The 19,612-nt window shown below is 41.1% G+C and overlaps 1 protein-coding gene across 2 annotated transcripts in view; it reads left to right on the plus strand.

Moving 5' to 3' along the window:
• Positions 1-16,730, plus strand: part of NR1H4 (nuclear receptor subfamily 1 group H member 4) — a 34,063-nt gene extending 17,333 nt beyond the window's left edge. For both annotated transcript variants that reach the window (XM_087968161.1, XM_087968162.1), the window contains 3 exons: positions 1,031-1,177; positions 13,802-13,915; positions 16,217-16,730. In XM_087968161.1, coding sequence (XP_087824287.1) covers positions 1,031-1,177; positions 13,802-13,915; positions 16,217-16,455 — 500 coding nt within the window. In that variant the 3' untranslated portion in view covers positions 16,456-16,730. The remainder of the gene's footprint in view (positions 1-1,030; positions 1,178-13,801; positions 13,916-16,216) is intronic.
• The last annotated feature ends 2,882 nt before the right edge of the window (positions 16,731-19,612 follow it).

Here is a 19,612-nt window from a genome sequence, read left to right on the forward strand (position 1 = left end):
ACCTATGGAAACAATTAACAGTAGATGTTGTAAAAAGTGATCAATAAATGTAGTGCTGTGCTGTTCTAAATTATTAATAAGTCAGACCATATCAGGTTACAGATATTTAGCTGAAATATCAGTTTTAACTCTAATTAGACCAAGTCTCAGTAGGGCAGATATTATAAATTAAATGTTTGTTTGATTTCATAATATTTTCAGGGCAATGAAAATTAACATGGCTCTAAGGAAGCTTATTTGGGGATTGGTGGAGACGTATTCCATTCACCTTGATAGACCAAGCCTCCACCACAGCTAACCCAGGTCTCTTCTATATCAGTTTATGACTAGTTGGTGTGGGGCTAGGAAAATAAATGCACATAAACCAGAACACTTTTACCCAATTATCTCTGTGCTTTTATAAAGAGAACACAGAGTGTAGTTGTTATAATTAGAAAGCAGAACTGATTAAAATATTGCCAATGTTAATAATTTGCCTTTAAAATGATGTTTGGAGATCTTTATTTGAAAACTTAAACTGAAATGAGTGGTGCCTAAATTTGATAAATAAAAATCCTTCCTACTACATGATACCTTATTTTTAGGTAATATTATATAAAGTTCTTTTACATAGTCTCTTTTCATTAAGCTAATTGGAACAAAGGAAAAGCAAGAACAAAAAAATGAATTAAAGAGTTGGAAAGCATCCAGTTAAATACTGTAAATTGATACCACATCAGCTCTCTTCTAACCCACAAACAGGAAGTTAATTTGTAATATGCTAATTAGGTTGAGAATAATCACCTTGTGATCTTAAATTAGATTAAGAGAATGTGTACATATGAAAAAAAAAACTAGATGAATTCTTGTTTGGTGGCTTGGGAACCAAAACAAATACACCCTTCAAATATGTCTTTATAATTAAGTAGCTTCTTTTTTGTGCTGAGAAAGGAGATTTATCTATGTATTTTAGTTATCCTAGAGTGTAACTTTGTCACTCTAACAACCATTTTTCTGACTGCTAGTTTAATGTTCTCACGTTTTATTTCAGGTTTTCAAATCCTGGATCATGAGGATCAAATTGCTTTGCTGAAAGGTTCAGCAGTAGAAGCTATGTTCCTTAGATCAGCTGAAATCTTTAATAGGAAACTTCCTAGAGGACATGCTGATCTTTTAGAAGAAAGAATTCGCAACAGTGGTAGGTGTCCTTAATTAACAGCAAATGGAGACTCCCTGTTCTTTGAAAAGTTTAGCAAAAAAAAAGTCATTTTGTGAATGTTAAATTTCTCAAGCATTCAGTATGCATCAGCCTGAAGTTCAAGACTATCAAGGAATTATAATTGAATTATAAAAATATGAATACTGAAAATAAATTTGTTCTATTATAATCAGCCATATTTGGGAATGTGGAAAAACTCAGATAATGATATGTCATTTCTATCTCATGAAGTTCAGTAAAATAATCTCACCCATCCAAATGCATGGCATTTCTATAATAGCTATATATAGATTGAGTGGAAAAACTGATATTAGTTCATCTACAATATATTCAGTCATGATTGATGTGTATGATACTCACTACATGGTTGGTTTCACAAGATTACCATTATTACTACTTTATAGTACCTTTCTGTGTACAAAATGTGTTCATTATCATTTTAATAGTTATAGCATATATAAGTATCTCAGCCATTATAAGTTAAGCTTTTTTCAAAGATGATCTAGGCATGAATGAGAGTATAAGATAAACATCTAGGAGTTAGGTTGCAATTTTATACTCATTTATATGGGAACAAGTTCTATTACCGCATAATATTTGACTCTAAGATATAAAGCTGTGCTATTCTGTTAACAATTATGTTATTAGATATATGTCCACAACTTAATAGAATACAAGGCATTTTACTATCAGATGGTTTTAGCAGTATTTATTTTCTGTGTTAATGTGTTATGCTGGTATATCTTGTTCTTGTTTTGCTTTGCAGACTTTTATTTTCTTGAAGACGGTTTGTTGAAATTCTCTTAAGAATTATAGCTAAGGGATGAAGGGTTTTAATATAGTTGCACATTCTAATGAATGCATACTATATTACTTAAATAAATGTATTTAAAATGTGCAACAGATATGAACTTCTTCTGACAGAAAAACAAAATCTTGAGGATTATTTCTGTAGCTTGTGTTGAGATGATTTTTATGTGAAAGTGAATGTCAAATTGTCAGATAGTCCCTATTGTCCACATCCATGAAATGCAGCAACAAAAGCTGAAAATATAAATATGCCAATAGATGTTCACTTTTTGTCACCTGCCACAAGATTTGATTCCCAGGCTTCTGAATTCCCCTGACAGTTATCAGCTTTCCCCTTCATCTGTAGACAGTCGGGTTTTTTGAATTTCTATGTGATAAAGAAGCTTAGGGACGACCTTTCTGACCTAGCATTCTTCTGTTAAGGCAGTACTGTATGGATGATGGTGGTGGCAGTGGCAGCAGTAAGGCTAACAGCCAAATAGCTTGTGCAGTGGAACACTATCTTACAAATAGCCCTTACTTCAAATATTAGATTAAAAAATGTTTCTATTTAGCAGCAACACTCTCACCTGCTTTTGTTCATTACTGATAGCTCCTCCTTATTATTTTATGGGCAGAAGCCTATAGCTATGTTATGTCCATGCTATTGATCAGTTTTCATTAATGTTCACAAAACTCAAGCTAACTTATGGAGATGGGCAAAAAGAAGATGTAACATTAATAAATGCATTTTAAATTACTTCTTTGGTAACATGGAGTACTCTTTTATAGTCATGCATTTCAGTTGCAAAGGATGTCCAACATTTGTGCATTTGCTTTTAAAATCAATGTATTTCCAAAGCAAATATCATATTTGAAAACCATAATTTATCAGTGAAATTGTATTTATTGGATTTTGTCCTGGTTTATAGTTCCAAACTCTTTCAAGCAGTTTGCAAGATTTCAATATACAAACAGCAGTATTAAAATCTATTCCATAAAATTCCAAAAGCCAAAACAGGTCATAAAAAAACATTTTAAAAAAAGATTAATTGTTTGGATTGGAAAAAATCTGGACAGCTACAACTAATGCAAATTAGTTTAGGTGGAAAACCCCAAGGAGGGAATTAACAAGATATTTTTTTAAAAAACTTAGATGAAAAACAATCAGTTCAGAAAATACTGTGATCTACTCATTGTTTTTTATTTTCCCAACAGAAAGAATCACATACTTTCTTGAATCACATGTTAGACAGGCATATATATATATATTGGTAGCAACGGACAATTTCTTGAGTAATGCAATAAGTGAAAGCTTTCAGAAAAACTGAAATAAGCCTCTAATGAAAGATTTGAAATTAAGAAAATACTTTGAATAGATAAGATACAGTGAATGAGGTAAAACAGTATGAGTAATTAATACGTGTGTTTATTTCTCAGTAACACAAGAACTAATTTGCATTTTGATTTAATATCTACTGGCAGCTTCAAGCCTATCCAGATGAAAGATCTCTTCATCCATATTAACAGCTGTCATAGTTATAATTAATTAGCTCCAAACCACCTTCCTCAGAGCTGTTTTTCTTCTTTTAATTTAAACATCTAGCTATAATAAATACATGAACAATGCTTATTGCTAAACAATGGAAATTAAAAAAAGGGTATACAATAAAGAACACATTTGAAAATGGACATAAAATTTGAATTATACCAGTAACCAAATACAAATTGAATCTACCATTCAGCTAACCAATGAAGTTGCTAAAATAAAATCAGTGTTTTACTTGGTTCGTAGTAAAGATTTTCCCATATGGAAAAACACAAGACATTTCAAGAATGGAAACCTCCTCTAGATGGAACCTGAAAAAGAAATATTAAATCAAAATCATTAAAAAAAATATTAAACACAGAAAGAATATTGAGTTCTCAACTTATGACTATTTCTTCAGCAATTATTCAAAGTTATGATGTCTGAATGGACTTACAAACTGTTCCTGCACCCCTATAATCATTTTCTCAAAATTCAGGTGCTTCACAACTCCTGCTCAGAGTATGTTGCAGATGTGGCCAAAAAGGCCCTTTTGTGTGGTAGCTGTGCCCTTTCTTTGATTGGAAGGCCCTTTAAGCCTCATGTCCTACTCACTTCACTGGTGCTCTACAGGGAGTGCTCTACAGGGGGTCTTAAAAAAATCTCTCAGAAACTTCTGTTCTGTACGAGTCAATTTACATACTCGTAGCCCGCGTCGCGATTGGTTAGGCGCGCGGCGGACCGGATTGGTCGGCGAGCCGCACTGATTGGCCGTCTGCGAATCCCCGCGATTGGTGGAAACCAATCGCGGGAGGTCAAGCGGTGTCATTAACGCGCGCCGCGGCTCGGAAATAAAAAGCCGCCGTTTTCCTTCCAAGTTAAGCTGTTACAGGAGCCAATAAAGAGCTGAAACCAAGTCACTGACTCCGAGCTTCCTTTCTCGGCGGACACGACACTGGCGGCGAGGATGGGATCCAGAGAATAACCACCGAGCACGTGTCGAGGAAGACAAAGACCGGCGAGATGGCCAGCATGACCCACCAGCACCCTTCAACCCCGCTACCGAGGACTGGGAATCGTACACGGATAGATTCCTGATGTTCCTCGAAAGTAGCAATTTGAAGGATGCGAAGCGGGCAGAAGAAAAGGGCCGTTTTCCTCACACACTGCGGGCCCGCAGTGTTTAAGATGGCCAAAGCCCTCGCGAAGCCCGAGGACGTGAAGGCGATGGACTGGGCCGATCTCGAGCCACTCCTTCGGAACCACTACGCCCCGCTGTGCCCATCCTCATCCGGCGGGATGAGTTCTATCGGCGAAACCAGCGGCTGGGCGAGAGCATTAGCGACTTTATAGCCGCCTTGCGAGACCTAGGGGGATGTGCGAGTTCAGGGACCTGGACGATATCCTCCGAGACCGCGTGGTCCTAGGCCTCAGGGATCAGGCACTAAAAAGTCGACTGATGGCGAAAGGCAACATCGACCTCGGGACGCCTGGCCGAAGCTTCCGCAGCGAAGCCACCCGGAAGTCAGCAGCCAGACTTCGGAGGGCAGACAAGGGGACCACACTGAAAACCCGAGACAAGCCGACGGAAACCACCACACACCACGGGGACCTGGACTCCACCTCCGAGACCACGGACGAGGAGGAAGACGTTCACCGACTACAAACAGGACGGGACCGGCGAGATCAACGGGGTCGTAAGTCGGGGAACCAGTGCGCCGGGTGCGGGGAAATCACCTTCGATCAGAGTGCCGTTTATCGCGCGATCTGCCGGCATTGCAACAAGAAGGGCCACATCGCCCGAGTCTGCCGACTCAAAAAGACACACAGCCCCGCCGGCGAGAACCAAGCAACCGGGACGAGACGACACCCCCGAGAACCAGAGATCGCCAAGCCGACTATCGCTGGAACCGAGACAACCGAGGACGGCGGAGCGGAGAAGGCCGCCAGAGAGAAGAAACCCACCAGACGGTCACCATCGGCCATGCCGAAACCACGGATGCCCGGAAGGTCTACGTGGAGGTGAGCATCGAGGGCGAGCCATGCCGGATGGAGGTAGACTCCGGATCCTACCTCTCAATGGTCGCCTGGAAAGAACTCAAGCGCCTGGTGCCGAACATCCAGAAAAGAGGACTGGAGAACCAGAAGCTGATCATCAAGGACTATCAGGGGAACCGCATCCCCGTCATTGGGACCGGACAGTTCGAGGTGACTTTCAAAAACCGCTGTGAAACTTCCCCTGACTATCGTGGACCGGAACCGACCCAGCCTCTTAGGACTCCAATGGTTCGCGCCACTCGGGATCGAGGTCACGGGAGTAAACCACACCACAGAGGCCGACTGGGAGCAGCAGCTGGCGAGGATTTCCAAGAAGTATTGACGGCACCCTAGGCAAGTACAAAGGGCCCCCTATCTCTTTTAGCCTAGACCCAAATGTCGCCCCCATACGCCTAAAACCCAGATGGGTGCCTTTTGCACTCCGGAAGAAAATAGCGAGCAGATTGACAAACTCGTCAAACAGGGGGTTTTGCAGCCAATCGACCACGCCCGGTGGGAGACCCCTATAGTCACCCCAGTCAAACCAGATGGGTCAGTAAGGATCTGCGGGGACTATAAGGCCACCCTCAATTGCGCCCCTGCAACAAAGCGCCTACCCGTCCCAGTAGTGCAACACCTATTACACTCGCTGGGGGGCAAGGTCTTTGCGAAGCTCGACCTGGCGCAAGCCTATCAGCAACTGCCGGTCGATGAAGAAACCGCCGAGGCGCAAACAATAGTCACCCACCGGGAGGCGTTTCGTTGTAACCGACTCCAGTTTGGAGTCAGCGTAGCCCAGGAATTTTCCAGAGCCTCATGGAGAGACTGCTGCGAGGAATCAAGGGGTGGTTCCCTATTTTGACGATGTATTGGTGTCAGCAGCCAACCAGGAGGAACTAGAGGGTCGCCTAAGGGAGGTACTAGAAAAATTCAAAGGGGCGGGCTAAAGGTGAAGAAAGAGAAATGCCAGCTATACACAGAGCAAGTCGAGTTTCTGGGGTACCTCCTAGACCGACATGGCATCCACCCAACCGGAAGCAAGGTCAAAGCCATAAAGGAAGCCCCCACACCCAAGAACAAAACAGAGCTGCAGGCATTTCTGGGACTGCTAAATTTTACAATGTGTTCTTGCCCCAAAAGGCGACATGGAGACCTTTGCATAGGCTCCTGGACAGGACGGCCAAATGGACCTGGGGAAAGCGGGAGGACACCGCATTCAAGAATACCAAAGACCTGCTCACCTCGGATGCCGTTCTCATTCAGTATAATGAGACCCTACCCATCGCCGTCACATGCGACGCCTCACCATTTGGCGTCGGCGCTGTCCTCAGCCATACACTCCCAGGCGGAAAAGAAGCACCCATCGCTTTCTTTTCAAGAACACTCAGCAAACCCGAAAGAAACTACAGCCAATTAGATAAGGAGGCACTGGCCATCGTCGCAGCAGTAAAAAGTTCCACGAGTACCTCTACGGCCGCCGATTCACCCTCATCACGGACCACAAGCCGCTGCTGGGCATCCTGGCGGGGAACAAGGCCACCCCGAACATCCTATCCCCCAGGATGACAAGGTGGTCTGAGTTCCTCGCCGCCTCGACTACCGGCTCACACACAGACCCGGAAGGCGATCTCCCATGCAGACGCGTTGAGCCGCTCGCCGCTTCCCGACCTAGGCAGCGATCCAGCTCCCCACGGCCACCCTCAGCATAGAGACATTGCCGGACCTACCCATAACCGCGTCAGACATTGCCCGAGAGACTAATAAAGACAAGCGTCTGGCGCGGGTATTACATTGGGTAGAAAAGGGATGGCCAGAGAAAGACAACGATGAAGCATTCAGGACATTCCGAAACCGGCAAACAGAACTGTCACTACAGAAAGGTTGTTTGCTATGGGGGACAGGGTGGTCATACCAGAAAAACTGCAAGGGAAGGTATTAAAATTATTACGAAGGGCACCGGGATTGTGAGGACTAAAGCTTTGGCCAGAAGCTATGCTTGGTGGCCAGGTATGGACAAGGAGATCGAGGCCTGGGTAGCCAAGTGCTCGCTGCCAAGAAACCAGACCAAATCCCCCGCAGCACCAATATTAGAATGGGAAACGCCCAGGGGACCATGGTCGAGACTCCATATAGATTTTGCGGGCCCACAAAGGGAACACATTCCTCATCACGGTGGATGCTTACTCCAACTGGCTGGAGGTAAGCAACATGAAGACCACCACAACAGATGCGGTAACCAAGGTCTTAAACAAACTCTTCGCAACCCACGGTCTCCCGGATGTCATCGTGTCAGACAACGGACCCCAGTTCACCTCGCTGGAATTCGAAAGATTCCTAGCGGAGCGAGGCATACGACACGCACTGACAGCGACGGCGCATCCGGCGGCCAATGGTAGGGCAAACGGATGGTTCAATTTACAAAAAGAACCCTCCAAAAGATCGAACACGGGGACATACAAGAAAAATAAATAAAATGCTCCTAATACAACATATCACCCCAAACACAACGACTAACAAAAGCCCGGCAGAATTACTAATGGGGAGAAAACTAAGGTCACCACTCGACAGACTACACCCCACATACAACCCGGAAAAACCCCGGACTCATCTAGCAAGCACCGGGTTTTTGCACCAAGCGGCGCATGTCTATGCAAGAAACCTTACCGGAGACCCATTATGGATACCGGCAACTATAACCCAACTGACAGGACCCCACTCCTACCGGTTACAGACAACCGACGGACAAACATGGAAGCGCCACATCGATCAAATAAGATCAAGAACAAAAAACACAACCGACACGCAACCAAACACAGACGACCCCGACAACACAAACCAAGAGGGGAGGGAAGATACAGGGGACCAAATAGGAAATAACCAGCAATACTCACCAGTCAACAGCCAGCCCGAAGTCTCACCAGGAAGGAACAGCCAGGCCAGCTCAACCAGCCCGGAAAGACCAGGCAGGAGCGGCGAAAGTCGCAGCTCGACCAACCGGGTAGACCGGGAGGAGCTGCAACAAGAGGCCCAGCGACACCTTCCAGGGGTTCCATCGACAGGGCCAAGAGAAACAGAAGTCCCGACCGAACCGGCCGGGAACCAAACAACAACTAAGCTGCGCAAGTCAAGTAGACAAGTACGAAGCCCGCCTACCTACGGGACTACGTTACGTAGGACCGAACCAAGAGGGAGGGTGTTCTGTACGAGTCAATTTACATACTCGTAGCCCGCGTCGCGATTGGTTAGGCGCGCGGCGACCGGATTGGTCGGCGAGCCGCACTGATTGGCCCGTTGCGAATCCCCGCGATTGGTGGAAACCAATCGCGGGAGATTCAAGCGGTGTCATTGGCCGCGACGCCGCGGCTCGGAAATAAAAAGCCGCCGTTTTCCCTTCCAAGTTAAGCTGTTACAGGAGCCAATAAAGAGCTGAAACCAAGTCACTGACTCCGAGCTTCCTTTCTCGACGGACACGACACTTCAACTGGTGATGAGCATGCTTTGATATGCTCATGTGATGTTTCTACTCATGAACTACACTGTCTTGTAATATGCTCCCAGATATGAGTTTATGAGTTATGAAGAAAGTCCTTTATCACTAATAAAGTCCTATCTAGCATAAGTCTAGATCTGGCCCGCCGGTTGCTTAAATCTGGCCCACAGGACCAGCTTGGAAATTGCAAAGGGCCAGTCCATGGTGCCTCAGGCAGCCAAAACAGGACGCACCCCCCTCCCCCGGTGGCCTGTTTTGGCCAGCAAAGTGCTGCAGGAGACATCTGCCCCATCTCTCCCCCTCCCCCCGCCTGGCCTGTGGAGGAGAAGTGGTGTTGATCCAGCCCTCGGAGAAATCCAGTTTGACCCCCCTGGTCTAGATTATTTGTGGGACTGCCTATCTGCCCTGGTTTCTACCCAGCCAGTATAAGCCAGCAGAGCTGGAGACTCTGAATTCATTTGATTAAACAGCACCATCTATTGTGATTTTTCTCTGTCATCATGCCTATCTTCTGGAACAACATTCCTCCTTGAAACATTTATGGCACTCATTATGTCCCATAAGTCCTAGAAGATCTGGCTGTTCTCCCAGACCTTGGGATAAGGTGGATGGAGTCACTTGCTGAATGTATTTTTGTTTATATTTTTCTACAGAGTAACTGGATCCCAACTTGCTTACTTGGTTTGCATTTTGTTTTTGTTGTTTACTATATTGTGAACCACTCAGAATCAATTAGGAATCAGTTAGAATTTCTAAATTAAATAATAAAATATTAGAATATGTCCTCTGCGATAATGGGTGTGTTCATATTTCACACTTCTATAAGATGGAATGGTTTGGTTGGTTTTAGCTTAGCCTATCTAAACCCAACTGCTATATTTTTAAACCATGTTTTAATATTTACCACATTATGTAAGCCCAGCCAATTATAGTTTATTAATAAACTATGCTTAGCCAAACTGTGGCTTAGTGTAATATGAATCCAGTCTCCATTAATAATGTAGAAACTAATCCCCTTGGAATACAATTATCACTTGATTCACAAATATTTTGTACAGTATTGCAGACTAATTATTTTATTTTTATTTTTTTATTTATTGTTATTTGTCAATTGCTTACAAGATAATAGGTATAAGTAAAAACATAGTTATGAATACATGGATACATATAAGAAAAATAAAAAAATATAAAAGAAACAATAGGACAGGGACGGTAGGCATGTTGGTGCGCTTATGCACGCCCCCTACAGACCTCTTAGGAAAGGGGTGAGGTCAATAGTAGACAATCTAAGGTTAAAGTTCTTTGGGTTTGGGGAAGAAACCACAGAGTCAGGTAGAATATTCCAGACATTGACCACTCTGTTGCTGAAGTCGTATTTCCTGCAATCAAGTTTGGTGCGATTAACCTTGAGTTTGTATCTATTGTTTGCTCTAATGTTGTTATGGTTGAAGCTGAAGTATTCATTGACAGGTAGGACATTGCAATGATTTTGTATACTATACTTAGATCAGACCAAAGACGGCATAGTTCTAGGTTTTCTAGGTCTAGAATTTCGAGTCTGGTGGCATAAGGTATTCTGCAATGAGTAGAGGAGTGGAGAACTCTTCTTGTGAAATATTTCTGGACTTTCTCAACTGTGTTAATATCAGATACGTAATATGGGTTCCAGACTGATGAGCTGTATTTGAGTATTGGTCTAGCAAATGTTTTGTATGCTCCAGTTATTAGTGTAATATTACCAGAGAAAAAGCTACGTAAGATTAGGTTAACAACTCTTAATGCCTTTTTGGCTATGTAGTTACAGTGGGCTCTAGCACTTAGATCATTAGAGATGAGTACTCCAAGATCCTTGACAGAGTTTGGATCATCAACAAGGTCTTGACTATTCAGCCTGTATTTTATTTTCTGATTTTTTTTACCAATATGTAGGACAGAGCATTTATTTGTTGAGATTTGAAGTTGCCATTTGTTTGACCATTCTGATACATAGTCAAGGTCTTTTTGAAGGGTAGAAGTATTGTCTGTGGTGTTGAATAGCTTTACATCATCAGCGAAGAGAATGCAGTTGCTCTTGATATGATCACAGAGGTCATTTATGTAGAGTATGAAAAGAGTTGGTCCTAGAACACTGTCTTGGGGGACACCACTGTTGACAGGTACAGAATTTGATAGGACGCTCCCAATTTTGACCATTCGTTGTCTGTTTGACAGGAATGCTTCTTTCCAGTAATGCAGGTGTCCAGAGATACTGTAAGATGTTAGTTTTACGAGTAGTTTGTCATGTGCCACTGAATCAAAGGCTTTACAGAAGTCTATGTAGATTGTATCTATTGCTTTGACCTGATCAAGTTGTGTAGTCCATATGTTTTTGCAGTGTAAGAGTTGCAGATTACATGATAGTTTTTTCCTAAAACCAAATTGTTTATTAGAGAGTAGGTTGTTTGTTTCTAAGTGGAGGATGATGGATTGGTTAATAATCGATTCCATGACTTTACAGGTAACACAGCATAAAGAGATTGGTCTATACTTTTCAACTAGGCTGGGGTCTCCCTTTTTGAAGATGGGGATGACCGTGGCTTGTGACCATAGTTTTGGCAAGGAGCTGCTCCTGAAAGATTTTTCAAAGATTATGCTTAGAAATTCGACTATGGCAGTGGGTAGCTTTTTTAAGAAGTAGGCAGATATTCCGTCCGGTCCAATAGATAGAGATGGTTTTAGATTGCGTAGTGCTTTTTCAACAATGTCTTCTGTAAAATTGATATGTATTAGATCATTGTAGTTGTCTGTGGTTCGACTAGGAAATACTGGGCATGATCCATTGCTGTTTACAAATACTGAGCCAAGAGGTCGGCTTTAATAGTGTCGTCGTTGCAGTCGTTCCATTATGTCCTTTCAGGGGTGGGATGGACCTTGAGTCTTTTAGTTTGTTGTTTATAAAGTTGTAGAAAGCGCAGGTGGAATTGGTGCGTAGAAGATTTTCTTCTTGTTTAATGTAGTAATTGGTGCATTTAGTTTTTATCTGGTGGCATAAATTTTTGTATCGGCTTTTGAAGTTGGCAACGTGACCAGATTTGTTTTTCCGCCAAAGTGATTTCTTTTTGGATGGAAGCTTCCTTATTGTTTTGGGTAATTTGTTTTTTCTGGTTTCGGGAGTTGTTAATGGTATATATAGTTTGATGACTCTTTTGACTTCAAGTAAAAATATATTGTAATGGTCTTCTACAGTATTGCATCCAGAGAATAGAAATTATGTTGATTGCCGACTGCCAGCAGTTCTGCAGTTCAATTCTCACTGACTTAAGGTTGACTCAGCCTTCTGTTCTTCTTAGGTTGGTAAAATGAGGACTCTGTAAACCGCTTAGAGAGCTGTAAAGCACTGTGAAGTGGTATATGCTATCACTATATATTTACTTAAGAAGTACAAACTCCTTTGTTCTGAAGTTAGCTATTGCTCAAACACGAAGTTCTTTGAGATCTCATTCACATCTGTCTTGTCTAATTGCATGAAATGTTTATTATTATTTTCATAAACACTCTTTTTTGGTGGGAAAGCAGCTATTCCTCATAATAAAATAGTGAAATATACCTATAGGATGCTATGAACTGATTGAATGGATCTATGAGCATTGAATGGTTATTTAAAGTATCACCAAAAAGAGCCTCTCAGATAGAAAACCTACATTTCATCTTGGTCAAAAGTTCAAGAAATTTTCATAAACTACATTTACCAATGAGGAAAATATTCCAGGCTTTGTTTTGTTATACTGTTTCAATTTATTATTGTATGGATAAATGTATAATAGATATATAAACTATAATTTCACACATTGAAATGAATTTAAGATACTTATGTAGAAGGGAAATATTATGCAATCCATAGATCTCAAGAGCGATTCAACATCCAGTTAAACCTGTACATCTAGATTTGAGCCCAATTTCCCATACTGTTTCCTGGGAATTTCATATGAAGCATTTCTCTATTACCTGTAAGGTTCTTGGAAATTAAGGAGTGAATTAGTAGGATGCATATATATACACTACAAAACAAGATTCAGTTCCTCAAAATATATTTAAGATATTGCAACAACAACAAAAACCTATTGTGCTACTCAGGTCCTATTGAATAGGTCACTATTGATAAGCCATTTCAATTGTATTTAAATTAAACATGTACTAATCAATTCTTCAGACAGATCAACAGTAGGGAGTTTCCATGTGTGGTTGACCTAAAACTCCCAGTAACTCTAATCAGTATGGTCTACGGCTAAGGATATTGGGAGTTACATTCTGCAACAGGGCTGTAGTTTCCCCATTTCTGATTAGTAGAAGAATCTTGACAGAATAATGATATTATGACAGCAAATAATATTAATAATGTGCTACATTTATCTATTTTACAGTTTGAGTTCAGCTGAAAGAAGGCATACAGAATGAATTTTTAAGCTGGTATTTGTGAGATTTGCAGAATTGGTGCTAGCATTTATGTTATACAGGAAAATAGCGCCCTCTTGTGAATAAAATAACATATAGCCATCCTATAATGAAACCATAAAAAATAAAAATAAAGGGAAATATACCTGATATGGAATGAGAGGGGAGGGGGCTTTTTTTTTTTTTTAAATAAAAGGATTTTCATACAGTACTTTCTATCTTTGTTGGTTTTCAGGCTCTTGCATAATTTGGGTGTTGAATTGTCTGAATTTTAATTACCATGGATTGCACCATAATTCTAAGTCTACTTTTCCTCATTGCCTTACAGGTATATCTGATGAATATATAACACCTATGTTCCATTTCTATAAAAGTATTGGGGAACTCAAGATGACACAAGAAGAATATGCTCTGCTTACAGCAATCGTTATCTTATCATCAGGTAATTCATTTTCTCAGTTGTTTTAGAATAGGGTCTTTTAAACTTGTTCAGGCCACAGAACCCTAGGATGCATCAGTTTGAAAAATCCTGTTCTAGACTATCAACACTGAATTATGTTACCAAATTTGAAGAAAAAAGGAAAGAGGCATGAAAAAGAGAATGCTAATTTCTTATATAAAAATAGTAACTGTTATTAAAGTATTAGAGTTGGGCAAATATTTCTAGAGTGAGTGCATATCTGTTGCCTATGGATGCACTTTGCCACACTCCACGTGTGCATGTATGGGCACGGGAAATAGAGTCCAATTGCTCTTCAGGAGACCCTTCTGATCATGCAATGAAGATGTCTTAGAATGGAGCACTCAGCAGTAAGTATTCCAAGCTGCTGCTCAAGGGCCTCTCTCAGGGATGCACTTCGAAACCCCCTCCCGATCCAACCCGGATCTGACCCATTTTTAAATTCAATCTTTCACCAGCTTCTCTCCTCATACCAAATGTGGTCCAAATGTATACTTTTGTGAATGAGATTTCCTTCTAGCATTCTACTAGAAGGAATGCATTGGAAAGGAACCTGTAAAATTCTACCCTGTGTAGGATTACAGATGTTCACATCAGAGGTGGTATTCAGCAGGTTCTGACCAGTTCTGGAGAACCGGTAGCGGAAATTTTGAATAGTTCAGAATACCCCCCCTCTGACTGGCTCCACCCCCATCTATTCTCTGCCTCCTGAATCCCATCTGATCGGCTGGGTCTTCTTTTGTTGCCCTACATAGGAGAACAGAGCTGGAAAGCAGGTTAGTGGGGTGAGGAGGGTATGGGGATTTTGCAGTATCCTTCCCCTGCCACGCCCACCAATCCACGTCCACCAAGCCATGCCATGCCCACCAAGCCCACAGATAAAAAATTGAATACCATCACTGGTTCACATACAATTGTTTAATCATAGGCATTTCTGCATTAAATGTTTCAAATTACCTGTTTTACATTCAAAAGGCAAGACAAACTACATGTTACATTAGACAACATCCTCCAGGGTTGGTATTTGGAGTTGCCTCCATACTAGGGAGGTATCTAAGCATTTATTTTTCCCTGGAGTACAGTTATGGCCAAATATTTCAAACACATAGATATATTTGTAAAAGTGAGTACAGATTTAATACCGTAGCTGTTATGATGCAATAGTTCTGATCACTAGCAGCATAAAATGATAGGGGCCTAGCTAGAAGAAATGCATGAGTTTAGTGGGATTTGTGTTGGAGGCAGTCCTTGACTTAGAACCATTTATTTAGTGACCATTGAAAACCGGCACTGAAAAAAGTGACTTATGACCATTTATAACTGCTGCAGCATCCCCATGGTCATGTGATGAAAATTCAGATGCTTGGGAACTAGCATGTATTTAGAAATATAGAAATGTATAAAACTGATGGCAGAAAAACACCCAGTGGCCCATTAACTCTGCCCTTTGAGGAAGGTTTTGTTTTCTTACTTTTTATTTTTTGCCAGATGATGCATGTGTTTATCACAAGCATGTTTAGATTTAGTTACTGAAGATAGAGCCACTACTCCACTGGAAGTTATTTCCAAGCTTCCGCTACTCTTTCTACAAAGTAATACTTTCTCACATTACTTTTGAGCTTCCCTCCTGTCAGTTTGAGGTAAAGCCCCCATGTTCTTGATTTTTCCTTAATATTGAAAATACTGCCTTCTAGAACTTTATTCACACTTTTTATATATTTAAAAGTTTCAATAATGCCCCCATTTTCTCTTCTGTCCTTGAGGCTGTATATACTCAGTTCCTTCAATCTCCCGATATGTTTTGTTCCTCAGACTTTGCACAATTTTTATTGCCCATCTCTGAACTTGCTCAATCTTATCAATATCTTTTTTTAAGTGAGGTCTCCAGAACTGGACACAGTATTCCAAATGGGGTCCAACTAAAGCCCTGCATTAGGACCTCCCTTTTCCTGCTGGTGACCCCTCTAGTGATGTATCCCAGAATTTTGTTTGTCTAAATAGCTGCCTGGCCATACTCATTTTGCATACCTAAACTTTTTCCTTGTGTGCAACCTTCTCTATAACAATCTGCAGTATCAAGCAAGTTAATAAGTAAAACCCATCCCATCAACACTGCAAGTTTTTAGACACGCAATTCTGCATACAATAAATTTATGGGAACAAAATAGCCTATGAACAGAGAAATCTTTTATTTTATTTACAATTGGAACACTTTGGTCTTCATAATTTACATATATGAAATAATGCTTATTATTGTTCCTCTTCTTTGAAAATTAAAACCAGATCGGCAATACATAAAGGATAGAGACTCTGTTGAACGGCTTCAAGAGCCTCTGCTAGAAGTTCTGCAAACATTCTGCAAGCTTCATCACACGGAAAGCCCTCAACATTTTGCTTGTCTCCTTGGTCGCCTTACAGAATTACGGACTTTTAACCACCATCATGCAGATATGTTGATGTCATGGAGAGTTAACAATCACAAATTCACACCTCTTCTTTGTGAAATATGGGATGTGCAGTGATAGCCCTGTTTTTTACTGGATCATAAACTAAGTTAACTGGGACAGCAGACTTGAATCCATAACATCAGTGTGTTCATTCAGAGTTTTTGTATTGTAAATATTTTCTTAAAGCACTTAAAATAATTGATAGTAAATCATTTTCATTGAAGTTTACATTTGTGTCTGTTTACATAGAATATCTGCCATGGTTCTTAAGTTCCTTGAAACAAGTGAATTTCTATTTGCCTGAAGCAAGTTCCTGTTATTTCTTTTGAAATTAAAGTAGTATACTACAATTTCTTTTTATTTTCATCTTTGTTCATTTACTTATAAGTTGATAAGTTGATAAATATTTCTCATAGCCAAGCTGAAGTGCTATCTATCAGTCCTAAACTATTGGAAACTATACCTGCATGAACTCACTATCTAGCCTGCTGTAGATACAATGTGGGCAAATACTGCTGTCCTTATTTACAAGATGTATTAAAGACAAACTTGTGGGTTCCCTCCTTCCTTACCAAATATCATCATCTCATGGGAAAACTATCCTCGTTTCCTGCTTTTTCAACCTCAGCTGTGCTGCACAAAGCAGCTGAGGAGGATGTTGAGGTAATTCCCCGTTAGGAGAATGAGCGCACACAGGGAGATGTAGTGAGAGTGGTGAAGAATAATACACAAACAGCACACAGCTACACTGTATAGTAAAATGTAGATTTTTACTTCCAGTAAATGGTTAAGCAAAGTCCAAACACAGTCCAAGTCATTCACAGTTAAAGCAGTCAGTTTTCAGTCCAGGGATAATCCAGTAACAAAGTCCAGTATCATAAACAGTTCAGTAACAGACTTACATCAAACCCAAGAAGAACTATGATCAGTCAATAGGGAAAAATGTAGGAACGGCAACACTCTCAGCAACAAAAGAATAGAACAACCCAGGTTTCTGGTTCCATCTTATGGCCGTTTGAGGAACCACACCCACAACCACAATTTTAGCATTCCCTTAAAAAGACAGTATTAAAATGTCTGTCCTGGTTTATATATTTTCCAACCCAACTGTTAGGTGACTTACATTCCTAACAGAGGGAAAAGCAGGGAATAAACGACAGCCTAGAGCCCGGGATGGTGGGTGGGCCAAACACTGAACCGATTCGATGTCAGCTGCTCTTCGCAGCTACCAGTTGTATAGAACCAGGCCAAACCAGTAGCATCCCACCCCTGGTTTTGACCCGGCTCCCCAAACATGATAAACCTTCTGACATGAATTCAAAAGATGTCTTTATTAGGAATGCCGGCAGCCCTGACAAAAAGTTTCTTTCGCAAGCTAACAAGTCTGTCCAGCCGGAAGATGAATAGTTGTCTGCCACATGTATTCATCTCCACTCCCAGCTAGGGTGGGGCCTCGTTAGCAGCAGTGGCTCTTTCTTCCCCAGGATCGGCCCACGGCTTTCCACTGCTCTCCCCTTCTCTGCCTTCTGTGCAGCCGTGCATCAGGCACTGGACCCAGCTGTTTCTCTCCTTCGTCAACCACCTCCAGACCTGGGGGTTATTGACTCTCCATCTGAGGGCTGACGGATAGCCCAGCCGCCGCCTCTCTCTCTCTCTCTCTGCCATTACCTCTTGCCCTGATGCTGACCCTGACTCCCACACCTCCTCCGACTCCTCTGATTTGGCTGTTGGATGGAGCGGCCGACAGGCCACAACAGTTTCACATTCAGAGACACATTGATACAGGTCTGCAAACTGGGAATTGGCTCAAAGACTTACTGAGCACTGGGCAGAGCATAATTTGAAAGAATCGAAATTTCCTATTTTCCCCAGAGAAGAGTAGCTATGGAAGGCAGTGTTCATTGACTGGAGAAGGACAGCTTTTCTTTGAATATAAAAATAACCTTAAAGAGAATATAGATCTAGTTGCCCATCAAAGAGAGTATCATAATATGCCAATTGTTTAATTATTTAAATCTGTTATTTTTAGGCAGAAGAAAAAGAAAAGATTGAAAACACTACTGGAGTTTTTGTTAAAAAAAAATTATGAGTGACTTGAATTGAAGTGACTTATCAATTCTACCTCTACTGTAGAAATTCCCAGGTTGACTTTAGGCCACTAACCATCTTTTGGTCCAGCTTACTTTCAGGCTATCTTATTGGAGAAAACTGAAGGAGAAAGTGTTCATACCTGTGTTTATTATTTTTGTATGTGGGATAAAAATCAAATAATAAGAATCATCTGAAGAAGAGGCTCAGACCTACCCACCATTCCATAAAAAATACAGAATCGATTTATCTGGTTAAGTTATTGTGCTAACCTGTGCTATACTGTGCCAATTATGGCTTATTAAACACGGCTTAAAAACCAAATCCTAAACTAGCACTGCCATTTCCGGGCTATGCAAATCTGGACAAACACCAGCAAAGAGATGCAGAAAGCTCCAGTTTTGCAGCCCAATTAAACCAAACCAATAATACTATTTATGAAAATATCATCATATTTAACCTGATCCCAAAATGAATATGTAGAAAAAAATAAACACAGATAACCCAAACAGTGCCTTGTTAATCTAAGTCTACCCACTCTAAGTGAAGCCAGTCTCCCATTCATAACTATATGCCTTGTCACTCACTTATATATTTATATGTGTATGCATACATACATGTGTGTATCTTTCACAAGCCAAAATCCAAAGCAGGAGAGTTTAATTGAATTAATCTCATTGACTCAAATAAATTCCTTAAGAGGAATCTCATTTCTAAACTTAATGGATCTTCCGCCTCCATCCACAGAAATTAACCATTACCCTACACAGAACCATACATTACCTTCCCCAGTTTCAAAGGAGTAAAGAAATAGAATGGATATGAATTAAGGGGATTAAATAGATGCATGGAGAATGACAAAAAAGGGGAAAATGAGATAGAGATAAGGAGAGGAAAGAAAATTTGACAGGGAAAGAAAAGAAAAACTGGAAATATTGGAAAAACGGTTAAATCTCCAAGCAAATACTCTTTCCCAAGTACTGGCAAATTTCAAGGACATCCATACTGTTCATCAGTAAGGTGTGTATCTGCAGGAATTTAGATTTCCTGATTATTTTAAATGATTCTCTTTATCACTAATCTTTTCCTCCCTTATTTGCCTGGGTAAAATAAACTTGTTTTTCTCCTGGATAAAGTAACTCTA

The sequence above is a fragment of the Notechis scutatus genome, chromosome 6 (genome assembly GCF_049901735.1).
Source record: "Notechis scutatus isolate UNSWTSFEM ecotype Mainland chromosome 6, rNotScu1.2, whole genome shotgun sequence".
In the NCBI taxonomy this organism is placed as follows: Eukaryota; Metazoa; Chordata; class Lepidosauria; order Squamata; family Elapidae; genus Notechis; species Notechis scutatus.